The sequence below is a fragment of the Pleurodeles waltl genome, chromosome 6, assembly GCF_031143425.1.
Source record: "Pleurodeles waltl isolate 20211129_DDA chromosome 6, aPleWal1.hap1.20221129, whole genome shotgun sequence".
NCBI classification, from domain to species: Eukaryota; Metazoa; Chordata; class Amphibia; order Caudata; family Salamandridae; genus Pleurodeles; species Pleurodeles waltl.
Genome location: NC_090445.1, coordinates 72,579,604 through 72,601,858, shown reverse-complemented (window position 1 = coordinate 72,601,858; position 22,255 = coordinate 72,579,604). Strand labels below are relative to the sequence as shown.

The 22,255-nt window shown below is 44.9% G+C and overlaps 1 protein-coding gene across 1 annotated transcript in view; it reads left to right on the top strand.

Annotated features, from left to right (window-relative positions):
* The window catches only part of LOC138301485 (E3 ubiquitin-protein ligase TRIM39-like), a 188,974-nt gene that overhangs the window by 127,804 nt on the left and 38,915 nt on the right, over positions 1-22,255 (top strand). Inside the window, exon 5 of the mRNA XM_069241997.1 lies at positions 13,090-13,205. Within this exon, the coding sequence (XP_069098098.1) occupies positions 13,090-13,205 (116 nt within the window). The remainder of the gene's footprint in view (positions 1-13,089; positions 13,206-22,255) is intronic.

The following is a 22,255-nucleotide window of genomic DNA, read 5'->3' as shown; positions in this document are numbered from 1 at the left end:
GCTGGACTGCGAGAAACTATGAAAAGGTTGCAGCTGTTGGATGTATGGAGGCAACTGCACCTCACACTTTGAGAATATTCATGCTAATCCCCCACTCACAGGGCACATAGTCACTTAGATAATTTTCTGCTTGCTGAGGGAATTATAAATGTGGTTTCTGCAGGATATCAGGTGCTTTTTCTCTCTGACCAGGCTCCTCTCCCGTTAGTGTGTACACTGCACGGTCCCAGGCCACGTGTACCAGTATGGCGATTTCACCCAGGGGTGTGAGATGACTTAGAATATGATATGGATATGAATGAGACCCTTCACGGATGCTTTGGAAAAAACTGGAACACGGCCAGTACGAGAGGTGCGGAATGGGGGGCTTTGAAGGTAATGGTGAGGGGGGCAATCTTAGCAAAATATATTGAATTGGGAAGGAACTTAAAAGGGAGCTAGAGGCAACAGGAGAACAGCTGAAGGCACTACAGGGTGGGATGCAGGGAGATGAAGGAGGCAACGATGTACTGCCTGAGTGGCACAAGCAGGTGACATCCCTCTGGGATAGGCTAGACTGTTATGTTCAAAAAGACTTTAGACAGCAACTACATAGTGAGGGAGATAGGTTGGTATGTATGTTGGTCTGGTTACTTAAAAGGGAGCGTCCACCACCACTTATCATGGTCCTTAAAGGACACAATTAAGTCACTGTAATGGGACAGGTGGCTCTAACACAACAGCTGCAAGAGCATTTGGCTTGGATGTATTCTTATCTGGGGGAGGCCAATATGGCAGAGGTGTGGGATTTTTAAGTCAGCTGAGGCTCCCGAGATTAGAGGAAGCACAGGCAGAGATATTGGGTGCACCACCCACACTAAAGGAATTAAGGGAAGCGCTTAGAGATATGGCAAGGGGCAAGAGTCTAGGACCCGATGGCCTCCTTGTGGAATACTATCAGAAGTATTCTGCTCCCCTCCTTACTCGAGACGATTAAGGAGGTGAAGGACTCTGGCATGCTTCGATCCCATATGAGGAAAAGCACTATAATTATGCACCCAAAGCCGGAGAAAAACCCCACTGACCCAGGGTCGTATAGGCTCTTATCCATGCTTATTGTGGATGTGAAGCTACTAGCTAAGAAATTGACCCTGCGCCTGAAAAGAGTAATTACACAGCTGGTCCATCCTGATCAATGCAGGTTTATCCCAGGTTGTGGCGCACATATGCATTTGCAACGATTGTCACATGTTGTCCATGCCACACGTTCAACAACCCTTAGGGTGACCCTTATAGCATTAGACATTGAAAAGGCATTTGATACTCCTTTCCTGGCCATATCTATGAGAGGTACTCTGCCAAATGGGCCTCGGTGAGAACTTTGGCCCTCGTTATAACATTGGCGGTATTGACCGCCTACCGCCGTGGTGACGAGTGCCAAAAGACCCTCGCCGCGGCTACCATCTGTCTGCCATACTATGACCACAGCCGGATTTCTGCCACAAGAAGGGCGGAAATCAGGCTGGGGCCATGCTAGCGGATGGTGGTAAGGTAGCGCTGCTACCATCAGCAGCCCCACGCCAGAAGACCCACGCAGGCCGTATTATGACAAATAATATGGCCTGGCGGTGTTCTGCTGGAAGGCGCTGCTGGCGGTAGCAGCGCCCCATCCCGTCTCCTGCAGGAGGACCCCCTGGATCCAGGTAAGTCGGGTCTCTGACAGAGGAGGGGGTTGGGGGATGTTGTGTGTGTGTGGGGGTGAATGTATGTGTGTGCATGAATGTGGGTGTGTGTTGAGTGTTGAATGTGTGTGTGCATGTATGGACGTGTGAGTGCGTGTATGTTGTGTAATGTGAATGCGTGTCTGCGTGCATGTTTGGAAGTGTGTGTGGATGTGTGTGTGTGATTGGATGTATGCAAGCGTGAATGTATGTGTGAATGAGTGTGTGTATGCATGTGTATGTGTAGGGGTGCATGGATGTAGGGTGGGGGGGTTTGTTGAGTTGGTGGGTTTGGGGGGGTATCTGGAGTGGAAGGGGAGGAGACCCCTATCAGTGACAGGGAAGGAATTCCGTCACTGATATAGCCTACTGCCATGGTTTCCATGGCATTCGTAACGCCACGAAAACCATGGCGGTAGGCGGGGTCATAATCCCGCTGGTGGCACAATGGCGGCCGCCGGCCTGGAGATGAATATCTCCAGCCCGGCGGCTGTTATCGCTGTGGCGGTCGGTGTGGTACATTGACGGTTTGGCTTCAGCCAAACCACCAATGTCATAATGTGGTAGTAAGTACCGCCAGCCTGTTGGTGGTACTAGCACCACATTATCGCCGACTTCCAGGGTCGTAATGACCCCCTTTGTGTCTTGGGTGCAGCTTTTATATAATGCCCCAATGGCGTGGGTGCGAGTAGGATCGGAGGCTTCAGATTTTCTTCATATAGCGCAAGGTACGTGACAGGGCTGCCCACTCTCCTCGCTGCTATTTGCCCTGGCCATGGAGCCGCTGGCCAGGTATCTTAGGAGGTAACTGTGAGAATGGGGAGGTGAAGGTGGGCGATCAGGCCCATATTGTATCCCTGTATGCTGATGACACCTTAATATATGTGGAGGAGCCTGAACAGTCGGTCCCACATCTGATACAACTAATGGAGGACTTTGGTAAGGTATCAGTGCTCCTGAAAAATTGGCATAAAACAATAGTATTTCCACAAACCGCACTAGCAGCGGGCCCCCCAGAGGACCTTCCACTAGTGACACTTCCGTCGGAGCTATGGAGTTTTTGCTACCTTGGCTTACAGATCACTCATGACCCACACCTTCAATACGAATTGAATATGAGCAGAGTGGTAGCAGGATTGCATTAATCAATCCATTTCTTGATAACCCTGCCATTTTCTGTGATGGGCAGAGTAGAACCTCAGTAAGATGGTTCTTTTGCTGCGCTGCCTCTACATCATGCAAAATTAATTCTGCACTTTGCCTGCATCAGTGTTTAAGCAGCTAGATGTAAGTAAAGCATGCAAGTAAACAAATGATGCTTCAAACATGCAAGGCCATTTGGAAGCACACCCTTAGGTCTATAAGGTCAAGGTGGATGGTCAGCAGCTGTGTCAATCTCTTAAGCTAGGCTGTCAAATCATTATACTGCTGAAATTTGTTTTGACTCCTTGAAGGTAATCCTGAGTTTTGCAGGGCCGGCAAATGAGCATGGGATATTTAGAGCTCATAACTTTGGTATCAGTGCCAGAAAGCCCTTACTCATAGATATAGGTGGTTTAGAGTACTTCCAAGCAATGCTGACTCTCTTTCCTTCCCACAATATAGTTCTGAAGCAAGGAACTCTGGGGCTCATTCACAAGCCACTTTCACTGCTGTAGCATCATTATTTGTTTACACTGCGGTGACACAGAACAGTCCCCCACCATTCGCCATGTTTACGAACTGCCACAATGGTACCAGTATACTTGTTTGTAAATCCTTACGCCACATTATACCTGCACCAGGTATAATGTATGCAAGAGAGGGGTTCCCCGCTAGGAGGCCTGCTGGAATGGCACAGTGAAATCTAACCTCCACTTCACTGTGTCATTCTAGTGTAATTTTTCAACGCCTGCTCAAGGGCAGGCTTTAAAGTAATGCTAGGCTGTTATAAATGGGCCTCCCCAAACTTTGCTGGACTAGCGTCAACATTTTTGATAAATACAGCGCTACCATGTTGTTGTTAGGGGTGCGCAGGGTGGCACAAGCAAACTGGCACATCGTGATTGATGCACCAGTTTGTTATAAATGAGGCCCTCTGTGTGCTCTTTCTTTTTTTTTTTTTTTTTTTTTTAAGGACACGCAGCGGGTTACATGTTTGCAATAATAAAGAGGAAAAAAAAGCAAAAAAAAAGAAGCATAAATACATCAATATTGTCGTACAGGTGAAGCAAACATTCTGAACAAGAGTCAATGATAATAGTTTCTACTCTTAGGAATCTCATAAATTTACTTATATAGTCGGCACGTTCTCGGGGCCCAAGAGCCATACGGAGAGAGGTGCCCAAGCTCTAGTGAATCTTTTACAGGCCGCTGCTCCTTTTAGTTCATACAGGCTATTCTCCAGGTAAATACATAGATAAGAGTTGTGAAAACCATTGATTGAACCGTGGGGGATCAACATCACGCCACAGAGATGCTATGCAGTTACGAAATACTGACATTGCTATGAACAGAAAGTATCTATCTCGACTATTGCAGACTGAATGATCAACTCCCAGTAAAACCATTTGAGGTGTCAGATAGATAGACTGTTTCAAGATTTTCTTCAATATATCGGATATCCCAGTAATCAAACTTTCCCAGTTTTACACACTGAAAGAACATATGACAGAGATCTGCTTTCGGGCAACCGCATCGTGGACACATAATTCCCGCCGTTTTGCCCCAGCTCGCAATCTTAGCAGGTGTATAATATAAATTATACAATACCATAAAGTGTTGAGCTTGCGGGCCAGCAGACACTAAAACAGTCCGTGCCATTTCCATAGACTCACAAACCTCTGTCTCTTTAGCTCCAACCCGTGCTTCCCATTTTTTAACCAATGTCGCCAGGTCATCTTGTATAGAATTTAAAAGCAGTGGATACAGATTTTTAATACCGCAGCTAGTGGGGTGTCGTGAGACTTCCATTAGCTTAATCTTATCCGTGTGCCAACCTTGGGTCATACTAGTTAGTAAAAAGGCTCTAATCTGTAAAAATTTAAATCTATTTTTTCCAGCGCAAATTCCGCACTCAGTTCCTCAAAAGATTTGAGGTGGCTGCCAGAGTGAAACAAGTCCCCGACTTTGTGAATACCCTGATTACTCCACCTCAAGCAATAGTGGTCTTTAAATATTGCTGGAAGCGTGGGGGTAATCCACAAGGGAGTGTAGTGGCAGATTCGTCCTATACCTATCTTGCGCTTAACCTGGGTCCATGCCTTAAATGCAGCATAAATTACCTTAAATTTAACCTTTTTATAGTAGCTGGGTTCCAGAATCCGCAGGAAGACTGCGTCTGCTTCTTTGCCCAGAATCAGGGTATATATCGAAGGGAGAGCATCTTGCCCGGGTCTATCCGTAACATAAAGTATCTGTGCATACTGAAGCACTGCTGCCAAATAATAAAGTTTAAAATTGGGAAGTGCCCACCCCCCTTGCTCACTTGGGAGAGTCATATAATGGAAAGCCCGGCGCGGCTTTGTATAGGACCAAATGAAGCTATTAACCAATCCCTCTATTAATTTAAACCAATCTTGCCCAATCTCTAGGGGGATTGTTCTAAAGAGGTAGAGTATTTTGGGTAGAAACACAATTTTTATCACATTACAGCGTCCCATGAGTGACAAGTGTAGATTGTTAATGCGAGCGAGATCTTTCCTAGTCTTTGTTAAAATTGGGCCCATGTTTATTTTTACCACTTCGTCAAGGTTTGCTGTAAGTTTAACACCTAAATATTGGACCTGTGTCAGCACCCGCTCGTCTTTAAAATCTACTGATTCATTCACCAATATTTGGCATTTACTCTTGTTCAGCAAATAACCAGATCTTTTCCCAAACTGCAGGGCTTCCTGCTCTATTTCCAATATAGCAGTACTGGGCTCTGTGGTCACCACCGCGATATCGTCTGCATATGCTAAAATCTTAGTACATTTTCCTGATCAAGGGATCAATATATAGCGCAAAAAGCAGTGGTGAACACGGGCACCCTTGTCGCGTGCCTCTCTGAATATTGATTGAGGACGACTTTAGCCCGGCAACTTGTATCGTAGCCGTTGGGTTTTGGTAAAGCTGTTGAATTGCCTTGACAAACCCGGGACCGATGTTATTTTTACGCAGGACAGACCATAAAAAGGGCCAATGGACCCGATCAAAGGCTTTTTCCGCGTCTAACAAGATTACTGCCATGGGAAGCCTGGCTATTGCACTAACATCAAGTAACGTAATAACTCGTCTTATATGATCTGCCGTGCATTTCCCCGGGATGAAGCCATGCTGCCATGGAGATACTAAGCCTGAGATTACCAAACTCAAGCGGCTAGCAAGTATTTTAGCGTAGATTTTGGCATCGCTGTTAATTAAAGAGATTGGGCGATATGAACCAGGCTGAGTGGGTTCCTTGTCCTTTTTCAAAAAAACTACTATCTTAGCCTCCCCCCATGAGGCCGGTTGAGGAGCCCCTGCTTGTACTTCAATAAATAAGTTAAGTAGCTGTTTACATATCTCCACAAAAAAAACTTTATAGAATTCTAGTAGAATTAGATCCCCCCCTGCCGCCTTCCCACTTGCCAAGGCACGAGTTGCTACATCCAATTCCTCCAATGTCATAGGTGCTTCTAAAGCTGCCTTATCTTCCTCTCTTAACTGACCTGATATCTCATTGCCCGCGGCATCGATCCCTTCCTCTTCTTGGGGCTGTTCTTCCTGGGTATATAATTTTTGATAGAATTGTCTAAAGACTTCCATAATCTCAGGACCGTTGTGTACCATCCGCCCTTCTTCATTCACTAAGCTTTTAATACTCCCAAATACCTGCTTTTGTCTTATTCTTAAGGCCAGCTGTTGGCCCACTTTCCCGCTATACTCATAGCATTTCTGACGGTATACTAAAAATTTTGCAGCAACCTTATCCATGAAAATCTTGGCGGCTTCTGCCTTAATGATATTCACATCGCACAGAATGTCTGAAATATCTACTCCACTGCGGATCACTTCCCCTAGTCGCTGCTCAGCTTTAACCAGCTTTGTCTGAACTAATTTTAGCTGATCCGTGCGTATTTTCTCCATTCTTAACCCATAACTCAGGGTTTCTCCTCTGACAGCAGCTTTAAAAGTATCCCAAACTATCTGACAAGAAGCAGAACCCTGATTTATCTTAAAAAATTCAGGGATCCATTCCTTCATTTTATGGATATACACTGGATCAACTAATAGTGTCCTATCAAATGTCCAAGATCTCGGCTGCGGGCCCTTTCTCCCTGTCTCCAAAGCCAAAACCAATGGGTTGTGGTCTGATATAATTCTAGGAAGTCTATTGACCCCTATTTGGTTTTGTAGAGAGGCTGTCACAAAAAAGTAGTCTAACCTGACTAATTTCTTATGCGGAGCAGAGAAAAAGGTGGACCCTGAATCCTGCGGGCAACACAACTGCCAGACGTCGATCAAGCCATGATTAATGGCCAATGACTGAAGTGCCCTAAAAACTTTGTTTTTTCTACCCAGGTAGAGTGTTTGTTCCTGAATGGGTTCTTTACTATCTAAATGTATATTGAAATCTCCACACATTATGATAGGTGTTGCCCAATTCGTAAGTTCTAAATTAAGCCAATCCAGTATCTCTGGATCATCTGTGTTAGATCCATAAATAGAACATAGAGTGAACCTTAGTCCCTTAGCCGAGCATTCCAACAGAGCAAGCCTGCCAAGATTATCAGCAAATTGTTTATGTATAACCAGAGTACTGATCCGAGTTAATATCGCTACCCCTCTAGTGGTTGTGTGTTGTCGTGTAAAAAACGCTAGCTTCCACCCATAAAACTCCATTAGCTGCTTTTGTGTACCTGGAATATGTGTTTCCTGCATACAAATAATATCGACATTCCATGACTTGAAAACCTCTCCTACAAACTGCCGCTTCTTGTTATTATTGAGCCCACAAACGTTCACTGTGGCGATACGTATTTCACTTTGCTGTCCCATTTTTATGGATGCTGATCCTTCTAGTTCCCCTGTATGCCTTGTTCGACTTTGCTGCTTTCACACCCTGACACCTTTTCCACTGATAAGAGCCATCCCCGCACCCCCTGCTGCGTGTCCCATTATCCTTTTTGTCCCTGTGACCCCCCCACCCTCCACTAACCCACCCCCAACCCTTACCCCTACAAATGGAATCGCCAGGCTTCTGAGCCTGTAAGATGGTAATTGCCAGTCCCGTTAGCCCACCCATACGTAAAACACCTTCACACACTTATGGCTTGCCAATCAATACACGCGGCCCCTCATTTTCACCCTCCCGATCAAAACCCTTAACCGATAGATGTTCAAAAAAACACCCCAATCAGTATCACATACATTTACATATAAACAACTATTCACGGCAGTCCCTCCCCCCCTTCTCCCGTACCCCCTGCACTTGACCAGTTTTCAACTGCTGTACATATTCCCCCGCCTTAATTTCTGAAAGAAAAAATCTTGTAGTTGTTTTGTAGACAACTTTTAGACGCGCAGGGCTTAGCAAGTAGGCTTCCGCCCCCAACTCTTGAAATTGAGCAATCATCTGCCTAAGTCGCCACCGTCTTTCTACAGTGGCATGTGCGAAGTCTGGCCTACTAAAGAATGATACACCTTCCACCGTCACCTTTGAGTTGGGGCGGGCTTTTTCAAACACAGCCTGTCTCAGTAAAAAATTACCAAAATACACTATAATGGCCCGTGGGTAACTCTGGTCTCTATTAGTAGCAGTCAAAGCTTGTTTTTTCTTCATTAACGGAAAACGGTGTGCTCTCTGAATCTCCTTTTCCCAATCCCAACCATTCAAGTCTGGGAATGCTTGCTTAAAAAGTGAAGCTATATAAGCCCTAGTATCCTGCCCCTCGAGGTCCTCTGCTATACCCAAGATCCTCAAGTTATTCCGCCGCTGACGGTTTTCAGCATCTTCCAGTTTCCATTGAATATCCGAGATCTGCTGCCCTTGTGTCGTCGTTTGTGCTGTTGCTGCTTTAACTTCGATTTCCAGCTCCTCCGTTCGAGTCTCCATGGTGGCGATGCGTACACCAATATCCTGGCAGGATTTGACCACTTTTTTAATAGATAGTTGTAGCTGTCTGCTAGCTGCTTTCATTTTCCTGCTCTCCCTCTGAGTCTGTTCATGATTCTGAACCATTGTCCTGTAGATAAGATCCAAAGAAGGAGGTTCTGCAAGGTCGCCCGTGGGGGGGGGCACCAGAGTACTACAGGCCGAATCCCTTTTAGAAAAGGCCTGTTGGGTGGCTGTATAATCCCACTGCATTTCACCATCCTCCTCTTGAGGCTTGATCGGGTCTCTCCTAAGCTTGGCCCCTGAGCTGCTCCTGGCTTCAGTTTGCTCAGCTGATTTTCTTCTGCATGTTAAGTAGTTCGATACCCAGATACTTGCAGCAGAGCTACTCTCGATATCTGAATCTGTTAAAGGAATTTCTTCGTCCAAATCTGAGTCTTTAGACTGATCAGAGAGAGAAAAAAAACTCTCTGCTGTATCAAATGGCCCCTGATCGGTGTTTGTTGGTTTCGCCTCTTTTCCCCTCTGGGCAGGAGCTGGGGGGGTAGTCTCATATATCGTTGAGGACTTGGCCATATCGTCAATTTGTTGCAAATTTAACTTGCAGCTTGATGGACTAGATTGTACTACACATTTCTCTGGAATGGATTCCTGAGACCTCTGATTTGACTCCTTAAGTTCCTGCTCGGATAGCTTCGCACACCCCATTGGGGGGAGGGCCACCCCCTCCCCGCTATTTCCTGGGCTTGTACTGGCGGTCTCCTGACAGGGTGGCTCCCTCCTCCCTGCATCGAACATAGGAGTGAATGCTTCAGGAGATGTAAATGCAACAGGTACATGCTCATCATTGACTCCTAACATGTTTGGTTGCGCATCACAAGCTGCCTTTTCCGTGGACCTTTGCTTAGGCCGCATCACGCTAGAAAACATTGTTGGAACAGAGTACCTTGCATCTTTTTCCATTTCGGTTGTTTTGTGCGGGCCCCCTTTCACTTGAAGATTGCTGTGCTCCTTTGATCCGGGGACCGGTAGCTTTTTATCCTTTCTGGTTCCTCCTGGGTCTTGGTTCTGCCGTGCCCGTAAGGAGCGAGGGGTCCTGTTTATCTTCGGCGCCATCCGAGCGTCCCCCACGCCCCAAACACCAACTAATATTGCCAGGAAGCGGCGGGAATCGCGCTTAGCCGAGAGGGGTAAGAGCGCGGGTCTGGAGCGAGCGTCACGCTCGCATATTCTTGCGGGGCCCACCGGTGCCTGCCGTTGCGGCCCCGATCCTGGCAGGGACCACCAGAAAGCCGAAAAGCGCCCGCAGCGGTCCGTGCTGCCGGCGCACAGCGTCCGCGGCATCCGCGGCCGCAGGTGAGCGAGAGCCGCATGTGGTCTGGGAATGGGCTAGAGCGGTAGTGGCGATCAGCCGGGAAATCCGGCCGCCATCTTGGATTCCCTCCCTGTGTGCTCTTTCAAAGTTGAAATCTTTTGTAAATACTAGACCTGTGACTTTGGGAATCCATGCTTTTAGAAGGTTAATTCAGAACCTGATTGACCCTCAATACCTTCCTGCAATCCAAAAATGTGCAGGTTATCTCTTCTGTTTCTGTGTTCCATCTCTGCCAATTCTTTATTAAACTTCATCTCAGACTCTACTAGATTACTCATTCTGCTCATGTTGCTGTGATTCTCTCAGGGACCAGTTACATATTTTTGAGCTGCATGAGATCAGTGTTGACTTTGTACTTTGGGCTAATTCTAGAACATCTGTTAGCTTAACAATCTCCCAGGCTGTTCCGGGAACATTCCATCTCTGTGTTTTCAGTGAAGATTCCCATAATGGAGAATTTTATATAGCCATGCATTGTCTTTTGCTGATGAACATTCCAGTATCCTGGACAACTTTACATCCTATTAAGTGGTAATGCTAGTCTTAGTAAGTGCAGCACAGTAAATCTTCAAAGAGGTGTGGCTCCTACAGATCTACAGAGCCTGGTTACACATGGGGTGCATTCAGAAATCTGTTCTTGAGGTGTTGCTTCCACATTGGATTAGATTACTAACTTTTTATGGATTGGCAAAGAATCACACAAGTACAGTATGATAACTACATTGAGTAATTGTATATGAAATTTTAATCTGGTAGGATTTCTACTAGGGCTACATTTCTGCATGGCTAAATTCAGTTATGTATTTCTCTTTGTTCTCGCTGGAAGGAAAATGTTTTTCTCAGTTTTGTTGTGGATCTCCAATCTTTGTTATTATTGGAGATCCACAACAAAATTTCCACTCTGAAAACACACTTTCTCCTACTTGTAACAGAAGTAGATTCTCATGTACTACAAGCATGGAAACTACCTGCAAGTTGCATGTGATACCCGCAAGTGTACCAGTTGTGACTGTTAACCTATGTACACCTATTCAATACGAGTGTTATGCTATTCTGAGGCAATTTCTACAATTGTAAGTGTGACTTACAAACAGAAAAATTCCTCCAACCATGATTTTCTGAGTCAAGATTAGGATTTTATATTAATAAACTTTTTTTAATTTAAAAAACTTTATTTATACACGGTAATAAATGTAAAAAAGCAACACAACACATAATGCATGTTAATGAGTGCAAGTACCATATCACATGTCCTACTAGATTAATTGCAAGGACCATCACAGGGTACTATATATACCAAGTCAGCATAAAAATCGTGAGCACTAATAACCCAGAATCCCACTTGGTAATGTCAACTCTCTTATATGATAATGCTCTGTGTACTATCACCTTTCCGGATCTCCTGGGTATGATTGCATTTCCGAGTCTGTCTGCTCATTGAAAGAGTCCATCATTGCCCCACAGGCTGCCAAGTTGTCTGCGACGTTGTTGTCAGTATGAGAAAGTCTCAGGTGTTGCTCCTCTGCAACTCCCCACTCCAGAACATACTTGACCCATAAGGCCTCACTTGGAATCCGGGACCCAATAGCTAATCTTCACTTAGGAAGAAGCAGTGATAACTGCAGGAGCTTATATGAGATCTTGCGTCCCTTGGAGTTCACCACCATACCAAAGAGGCATGCTCCGGGTGTCAAAGGGACAGCGATTCCCACCGCCTCCACAATGCGGGGCACCACCTCCTCCCAGAAGCTATGTACCCCTACATTAATAAACTGACATGCAAAGAATCTTTAGTAATCAAGTCGAAAGACACTTACATGGATTTGTATACCAAGGTCTTTGAGCCTTCAACAGGGAAACCATGCAGGATTCAGGGAGACCACTGAGAGTCTGGAGATTACAGGTTGTTATGAAAGATATTTATACACACAAAATGGGATAAGGAGGAGAGGCAGATACTCTCTACAAATCATCACAAGCCTGCCTAAATGAGAAACTGCCCTGGGTTCTTAAAACCTGCCCTCACCCACTAATCGTGACATGCTTCATCATCGGGCTATTGCTTCAACATCCCCGCCATAACCAACATCAGGGATGGAGCAAAAGGGAGGGGGTATAGACAATACACAACATACACCTAGGGGTCTATTCAGCAGAAGACATATATACATTAAAACTATCTCGTAGGTACCCGCTTCTAATTTTATTTGTGGGTCCCCTGGATAGGATTAAATATAAAACCTGCTATTGCAGTGGTGTTATTGGGGAATTATCACCCAATCACCCCTGCCATCTGCTAGTATGTCAACATGTTTTGGCCATTTCACTCTGCCCTTATAGGTCTGATGGTCTTCATCAGGACAATGGATCCCTCTATCATCACCCCATACCTGTAGTTGTGGTATATTTGGTTTCCCTGACCCAGTGGTCCTTTGTCAGTACACACACATTGGAAAATACCTAAAAGACAAACAGACAAACCAACAAATAAATATTTACAGACATAAAGAACCTGCATGTTTACAACCATATGCACAAAATATATGCATATGGTATCCTATTCAATGTAACCAGACAGTCCCTCATCCGGACTCTCCTTCCGGACTCTCCGTTATGAAAGATAAACATATTATCAAGGCTCACTGAGTTGCTTAGAATGTATTTCGGAAATTGGGCCCTAAACGTTCCTGCTTTTTTCTTTAAGAAATAAGTTAATCAGATATTCACCCAGTGAAGGAAGTGATGCTAGTCTACTCCCCTGCATTTGAACAATTTGGTAATGACACCAGAGAGATTTACATGAACATCTGAAAATTCAGCAATCCATTTAGTAAGGCTTTCACTCTTTCTATTCAATATTCCACCACAATATTTATGATTCATGCCATGTTACTGGTTACTGGAATTTACAATACTTGAAAATCTGACATATTTAATATTTTTTGTTCATCTTGCAGAGCTGATAATGTGAAGGTTCCGGTTTTGGAGAAGTATTCCCCTGAAGAAGGGCAGAGTTTGCAGAGTTTCACCACCCACCATGCCAAGTTAGAGGAAATGATCAGAGAACTCAAAGGTAATAAACTTTAGCCTGTAAGACCAGGTCCATATTACGGAGGAAATTCAGGCATGTTGGAAGGTTTTATGGGGGCTAGGTCAGCAAAATTCATGTAAAGCCCATATTCACACTCCTGCAAAGGCATAGCCTAGGACAGGCACAAGCTAGTTTAAAACAGATATGCCAGATGGAGAAATAATGACCATGACACTACAGCTCCAGAAATAATGGCCATTTTACATATTTCAAGAGTCTATTTAGGGCTTTAAAACCAACAGAATGCAATCTATCAATTTGTTTAAAACAAGAAAATGGCACTGAAACTACATCCACAGTAGAAGCAACAGTTGGTATTTGACAAAGAACACCAGCAGCAGTGGTTTTCATTAGCGAACTTCATCATTAAAGTCCTTAAAGGAGAAATTCAATCTTGCTTGCAACCTCTCAATAATAGATAGTCAACGCGTTTCGGCCCCTTCAACTATGGGCCTCCTCAGAACTAATGGAGAGAGCCAAACCCTTCAAAGGTATAGTTCTTTTATACTTCAATTGGTGTAAAGTCATTCTGGCATTACACAAGTGAGTGTTCCATGTGTAGCAGAAAGCGCTGCCCTAAATGCTTGCGTCTATTTATAACTCTGGGCAGCTGTTCGGAAGCTCCGAATCTTAGGAGCACAGGAACAATCAATGCCTTAATGAACAATCAATGCCTAAGATTAGGAGCTTCCGAACAGCTGCCCAAAGTTATAAACAGACGTAAGCATTTAGGGCAGCGCTTTCTCGACCTTAAGTTTCTCAGTGGTGTGTACGGTCTAACCAATGATTTAAAGTACTGTGGGCCTTTGTGTTTCAAAGTTTTTGTAGCGATAACACAAGGCTTTAAATGAAGATCGCTGCCTCACGGGCAGCAAATGAAGCTGCTTAATTGCAGGCAATATAGACGCACACCTTGGCAGATTCAGTAGGAGTCGGGCCTCAGCGTTTTGCACTCTCTGGAGTCTCTTTATCTTAACCTGTGTAACTCCAAGATATAAAACATTGCAGTAGTCAAATCTTGACACAATCAAGGCCTGCACTACTGTCTTTCTAGCCGATTCTGGTAAAACACAAATACGTTTCCTAAGCATTTTGAGAAGTACTAAGAATTTTTCTGCAACTGCAGTGATTTGACTATCAAAAAGACAGTTTTTCATACACTCAAATACTGAGATTCTTGATCTTAAGTTTACAATTGGATAATGGGCCCAGCTCCTTAGGCCACCAAGCAGTAGACCAGATGTTCGACTGATTGCCCAGAGTCCAAACCTCTGTCTTTCCCGCATTGAATTTGAGGCAATTCAGGTTCATCCATCTAGCAACCTGTACCAGGCAGAGGCATAGGGAAGAGGCCATAGGGTTGGAATTCTTTGACATCATATGATAAGCTCAGTGTCATCGGCATTTGACATAGCTGAGAACCCATAGCTTTCAATGACATCCACAAATGGTCGCACGTATATGTTAAACAGGGTGGGGCTCAAAGAAGAGCCCTACACACTCCTTGCTTCAGTTGGAACACCTTTGACTGGAGGGGTTTCTGTAACATCAGGAAAGGTGCGACCCTGCAGAAAAGAGGTGACCCATTGCAGTGCTTTATGTTCTACCCAGCAGTTCCAAAGTCTTTCTATTAAGATATTATGGGACACTGTGTCGAACGTGGCACTGAGTTCCAACATCAACAGTGCCACAAATTTGTCAGCATCCAAGATCTGCCGAATTTACTCTGTCGGTAGCAGCAAGGCAGAATCAGTGCTGTTGAGGAGTGGAAACCTGATTGTGTCCTTAGTAATAGGTCAAGGCTCTCTATAAAGCTTGATATCAGCTTATTCACAGACTTCTCCATGATTTTGGAAAATAATGGTAGTAGCAACACCGGACGATACTTTTCTCGCTTGGAAGGATCCAGCAAAAAAAATTCTTAAAGCGGAATCACCACAGCATGTTTCCATCTCCCCAGTACCTGGCCAGAGGTCAGGGAGCTGTTAATCAACTCACCCACTACTGGGTGGACTCTCTCCCAGCCTCATTCCAAAATGGATGGGAAGGCTAGGTCCAATGGGGAGCATTGCCATAAAGTGCGGTCAGCTCTTCAGTCTCAATAGGCCTAAAGTTCAGCAACCCAGAGCTTCCTCTGACCAACTGTACCAGACGTTCATATACGGTGCCTATCTCGCTACTGCAGAAAAGGAGTTGTAAATATTAGCCATCTTATCTAGGAAGAACTGAGCAAAGGCACTAGATCCTTCCTCTGTTGGGGTAGCCAAAGCTGAGACTAAAGGTAAGGATGACAGTTCCTTCAACACCAAGAATAGCTCACGAGAAAAGTTTTGAGCAGCTCGAATTTTACTAGTACAGTATTCCTGCCAAGATTCTTTTATGCAGCAGTGGTAGACTTTTATTGCTGCCTTGTACTTCATTTTGCAAGTGGGATCATAATTATTTGCGCCAAAGGCTCTACAGGTGCTAGCACTTCTGTTTTAACACTTCCAGCTCCTCATTAAACCATTCAGCCAATGTTTTTTATCTATTAAAGGTCTGATTCCCTAGAGGGGCAATTTGATCTAATGCTCCATACAGCACACACACACTTACTTTCTTATGCTAATTCATTCTTTCACTTTCAACCACAATTGCTCCCTTGCATTTCATGAGAGAGACTAGGAGAGTGTCATATCTACTAATATGAAGCACTGCTGCTCTCTCCCCTAGAGCTGGCGCCGTTTCTGGCTGCCTTGCACCTTGCACACTCCTTTGCACCATAGTACAAAAGTGTGTGTGTGTGTGTGTGTGAGCCAAGCCTAGGTTTTGTACTGGAAGGGTACCATTCTAGTAAAAAGGACTATGGTGGGACTAATTGAAAAAAAATTCTTGGGTAGTGTGGATTGGCAGCAGTATGTGTGCTGCATAGTGTTCCACACATGCAAAGTTGCAAATGTTTGGAGAAAATAAACTTTTTCCTACTTTGCCACAGCCTCAAAGAGGCACAGAAATGTGTTGCAAAACCCTGTCTGCCTTACAAATCATGAGTGGTAGCACGGGTAAGCCCTTGTACTACTCTTGTGATGCCTCCTTGACGCAAAGTAGCACAAAGCAGTGCAGAACGCTACTTTGTATTACTTCAGGGCTACTTTCTAGCAAGCAACATGTTTTGGAGTAGAAAGGGTGCTAGGTTGCGTAAGTTTTGGTGACTTTGTATTGGTGCAAGGTGTTGATAAATTTGGTTCATAGTTTATATTGCCCTTTGCTACAGTCACAAAACATGAAAAATCTCTTGCAGAAGAGGAAGTTGTTTCAGTGTGGTGAAGCTTGTGAAACAGAGTTTATCTAACTAAAGGATGAGATTGCTTGTTCTGCTAAATTATTGGAGGCACAGGATCGGAATGTGCAGTGTTGCATAACTTTGGATGCTAGCAACTGTGTTTTGTGTGCAGTGCTCGCCAGGAGGATCTTGAGAGAACTATTGGGTTTGTGTCAAGGACCCTGGAGCAGGCAGAAAGACAGTATTTAATGTATAGAAAACTTCCTGATTTGATGCTGGGTAATTAGAAAATGTAAAATGTTTGTGTGGGGAGAGGTTCACGTTGTTCACTGATCACAGACCTCTCGTCTATATTCTGAATGGTGGTGCTTTTAAGAAATAAGGGACCCATGTATAAAGGGCTTTTGGTTTGCAAGTTTGTGAATGTTAAAACCCTTTTTTCAATGTACCAAATCTATTTATTGAGTCTAAAAAGATGTTCCGAAGTTTTAAATGGGTTTAGGAAACAATAAGAAGTTTCTATTGGGAAGGGCCTTTTTGAAGGGTGACCATTCTAAGTACAAATTCCTTAAGGTATGTTTTGTGACTGAATTCTGGTCTTAAAACATTAATGTTTTACCCTGAACTCGAAGGAGGTGGTAACTCATTTGCAAATGGGACGAGATCCCCAAGGGACCCCATGGCCTTTGTGAGTAGTGAAAAAACGTTTTTGATAGTAAATCTCCCTAATCTTAATAAAACGTTGTTAGGAAAAAAATACTTTATTTAAAAGCAATCACAGACCACCGACCGTGTTTGCAGTTGTAGCCTATCAAAGTAGGTTGCAATTTGTGATCCACCTCATTAATTTTTATGAGATGGGTCGAATTGAAACCCACTGTGAGTCTGCATTTTGTAAACTGACCTACTAATGCATAGGTCGGTTCGCAAAACAAACATGCATTCTGTAAAGGTTGATGCACAGATTGTGATCCCTTTTACCCAATGCATTCTTTGCACATGAGGCCCCTATCCCAAGGATGTCAAGATTAAGCTCAAAGTTATTACAGTATAATTTTGAGGAGTTATACAATCCAGAGAAGGGGGAACGCCAGGGATGTTATCCTCTTACACTTTCCAATACAGTATGAAGAAGAAGTGGGTGAACAAGAGGACAAAAAACATTTGGTTGTTGTAACAACTTTAATGGGTTCAGGAGGATGGTGGGTTCAAGAGGATTTTCTGAGCAGGAATGGTCTGCTGAATTAAAAGGATGATGATTTAAATTAGGTAAAGAATACACTGTACGCGGGTGGCCACGTGAGAGATATGTGCTCTTGTTCATGTGCAACATGGTGTCAAAATTGATGATGAATTATCTAAGGAGGAAAGCATGCTGTAGCAAGAAGGTATGATTATTTCGCCTTGTGGGTTACAGTAAAAAAAAAAATGTAATTAGGCCGCAAACAACTTGTAAGGAAAACAGTTGGGGCCAGATGTAGGTACAAAAAAATTAGCGACTCGCAATTTGCGAGCATGTGCGACTCGCAAATTGCATGTCGCTAATAGGAATGCAGGTACAATTTCCGTGGACAAATTGCGACTCGCACCCGGAGTCGCAGCGCAGATAGCGAGTCTGCTGTCTGCGAGGTCGCTGTTTGCGACCGCGCAAAAAACGGACACGCAATTTGCGAGTGGGTGTCGCAAATTGCGAGTACCATGTAAATTGATTGCAGGTGCTGCAGAACACTCCAGAAACCACTCCAGAACACTCTGGAAACACTTCCTGGCACATGATGATGACATCACAGCCAGGAAGTTTAATAAAACACCTGGGAGGAGGGAGGACCACACCCATTTTAAACTGCTGAACAGCCAACAGGAGGAACAGCAGCTACAATGGCAGAATCACCCAGAAAGAGGAAATTAAAATTTTCTGAGAAGGAGCTGGAGGTGCTTACAGGGGAATGCTGTCAGCACTATGATGATCTTTTTGGGAAGGCAGCCCTCAATGTGCCAGACTCAACTAAAAAACAACTCTGGCTGGATATTCAGGAAAAGGTGAACTCCCTGGGGGTCAGCCACAGGAGTGTGGATGAGATCAAGAAGAGGTGGTATGACCTCTGCTCCCGGACCAAGGAGAGGGTGGCAGAAAGGCTCCGGGAGATGAGAGGCACAGGAGGGGGACCATCATCCGTACCACCACCCACACCCCTGGAGGAAAGGGTGGAGGAGACCCTGGAGCAGGAGGCAGTTACAGGATTCGGAGATCTGGACACCTCTGAGCCCACAACATCAACCGGTGAGTACCATGTGATATGCCTGTACCCCCATAAATGCCATACCCCCACCCACCATGTACACAGGGGCATGCACAACAAAGATAGCTCCATTTCAGGGTAGCAAACACCAGAATGATGCATTATGGGCAATGTAGTCAAGTAGGCAGTAAATAGGCAAATGTTTATTAGGAAGTGTGCAACAGATAGTAGACACTGACAGTCTGTTCCCCATGTCCCACAGGTCTCCCACAAGACACCACCACCAGCCACAGCAGCCAGGTGCCAACAGTCAGCCAGCCCCATGAGGAAAGCACAGGAGCTGCCACCACTCCCACCTGCACCACCAACACCATCCCCTTGATGACTACACCTGCTGCAACAGTGGTTCCGGAGGCTGCGCCAGCAACAGCCAGGAGTGCCACGGTACAGCTCACAGGGCATCCACCGCTGCGCAGGCGATGCAGGTTGAGGAGAGCAGGGCTGCAGGCTGAGTCCGGGCGTCCATCCACCACCATGACCGAGGCACAACTGCTACGTGGTCAGCGCCTGCAGAACCAAATGTTAGGGAGAATTAGTGGGGTTCTGCACCGCTTTGTAAGGAGCAATGAGACCAGCATGCAGCAGCTCCATGCACAATTGGACATCATAGGAAACAACACTGGGGACCTAGCCCTGTCCATGCGGGAACTGGTGGCTGGACTACTGTCACAGAGCGAGGGTGGGCGGCACAGGGACCGCCAGCTGCTCCAGAGGCTGGACAGGATGGCCTCATCAATTTGCAGACTGGCAGTCAACACCACTGGGCTGTCAAGAAGAACAGTCGGCCTCCAAGTGGAAATGGGCCACTTTGCAGGGGATGTGGCAAGAGGTCTGGGCCGGATCACCCATGTGATCGATCTAATGGAGGCACGGCATGTGTCCAGGGGTACAGGGGACACCCCACAGGACAGCGAAGAGGGCTCAACTGTGAGCAGTGTCTCTGCTGGTGACACCAGGGTGCTCCGGAGTGGGAGTACCAGGCAGAGCGCTGCAGAACAACCTGGGACCAGTCAGGCTGGCAGAGGCTGCCGTAGGTCATAGACTAAACCCTGTCCCTGATGTTGGGGTACATGACGGCAATGTGCCCCATGCATGGTTGCCTTTTTGAAGTCCCTGAACAGTTTGTCATTGTAAATAGTTCAATTACTGCACATATTAAATAGTTATTTTGTTCCACTTAACAAAAGTTCCTGGTCCTCTTATGTGCACTGTTGTATCGCCTCTCGCATTCATTGCTGGGTGTTAAGAACGGATACTGATAATGAAATACACTATTCCTAAGGGACACGAAAAACAAACAACTAAACAGGGAGAGTGTTAGAAGATCCTACTCAATAGGGAGTCCTATTTACTAGGAGCAAGAATCCTCACACACCCAAATGGGTGTCATGCTTCATCATCGGACCAGCTCCTCGTCAGACCGGCGCTGCAATGTATGACGGGCACCACCCTTTCGGGGGGCTCTTTGCCGGAGATCTTTTTTGATGATGCCACACTATCCCGCAAATGAGTCGGGAGGAAAGATAAGGAGGGAAAGGAGAGCTAGAAAAACTGAAAGTAAAATTGGCTCAAAAACTCTCTGTAAGGTTTATCTTTATTGGTGCAGGGAGCAGGCCAAGATTAAAACAATTACTGGGAGAGTTAGGTCAATGTGATGTTTGACCATTCTCACATGAAATAGGAGGTCAGGAACTACAAGACCTCCCTCAAAAATCGGGTCGACATGTTTCGCGTCTGTTCGGTCCAAAAAGGATCCTATGACGCTTCCTCAGGACCTAATGTAATGCTTCTCCACATGTAAACTTATAATACTCAAGTCTAAAAAGGTTGACGAGCAAAAGCAAAGAAATTAGTATAGGTAGTCACTTACAAAAGTCCCTTTGGACCCTGTATGTCAGTCCTATCGGTCGCCCTGAAAATGTATGAAAATCATGTCAATAATTGATGCTTAAATCAATACAGGAAGAAACACATACAATTAAGTGTGTATTAATGTGGCACACAGTGATCGTGAAAGAAGTAGCACGTCATGCCAGTGTAAAAATATTATGCTTACCCTCCCAAATTAGAGACAGGGCTTCATGGGATCACGCAGACCATGGGCCTGGTCCATATAACACACTGCATGTCATATAGAAGAAAATAGGATCACAGAACAAAGATGAGTCAAGGTAACATACATTCCAATCTTCTACGGGGGGTAATAATAGATTTAGGTACCCCCCATCTTAAGTGTATGGTCAAAACAGGGGAAAGAGACTGTAGGTCCCTTTAAGCTGATCACTCGTTTATCTCTTATAGTCTTCTCAATTACAATAAGAATAGTTCGTTTGGACTATCTTTGTACAATGACATAAACACAGTCTATCTGTTAGAAGTGGCTGTATTCCCTTTAATAAAATACAATACAGGAAAATCAGAATACAAGTGTGCCTAGTGTCAAACCACGCTATCTAATCAGTGTCGTCGCTGATTAAAGACAACCTGTTAAGGTGCTGGTAGCTAGCCCATAGAGTACTGAATATTAGATCTATTGAGTGCATAGCGCGTTAAAATGGAGCGCATGACGCGTTAAAAAGGAGGTGGTCTAAGTTCAAAATTGTCAGAATGAAATGGCCAATTGTGCTCCACTCGAGGTATATCGAAAAGTACTCACTTGGTTCAGGCCAGCCATCGGACGTTGTGCCTACCCTGGGTCGCGCTCCCGAATGAGTAAGGGAGACGCGATCCCGGTGGGTAGAAAAGAGGAAGCCAGAACCGGAAGTCGGCCGGCTCGCGCGTTGCTAAGCAACGTATGCGAGCCTCAGAGGCCACCACAACGCAGTTGTAACGTGAAGAGGCTGATTGCTATCGGGCTCTTCCTGCCTAATGCGATCGCCATATTAGAGTGTCTCGAATAGAGATACTCCATAATACAATGAATACACGGATATGACCAGAGCGCCCAATAATCGTAGTTATGACCAGAATACCGCATTTATTGTAATATTATCAAGCAATTCAGCGGTTGACATCCGAATTATTCTTGTATTTATGGTCAAAATATCGTCACCTTTAAAAAGGAAGGATGGTGGGTAGCCTCGTTATTATCAAAAAAAGGGGGTTCATATCAAAATTGGTATTATCTAAATATTTCACAAGAGTGTTAGAGGACAAGTAGTCTGTTGATATAGAAAAAGAAGAAAGAGAGACACTGAAGGCACATGGTTGCACCACTGTTCTCATAAAAGAAAGAAAGAAAGGAACACCCTCAATGGAGTCTGACCCACTATTGTTGGTAATTCAAGAGGAAAAATTAATCCAAGGGATATCATCATTTAAACCCTTACGGTGGGTCCCCAGTTTAAATACCCAACGTTGTTCTAACTCAAAAAGGGAATTGGAATCAACAAAAGATGGGAGATCCTCCGGAGCGGGGGTGAGAATATTCCCAAACCTCTCTTTGCCTTTAGAAGGACCACCAATTTGAG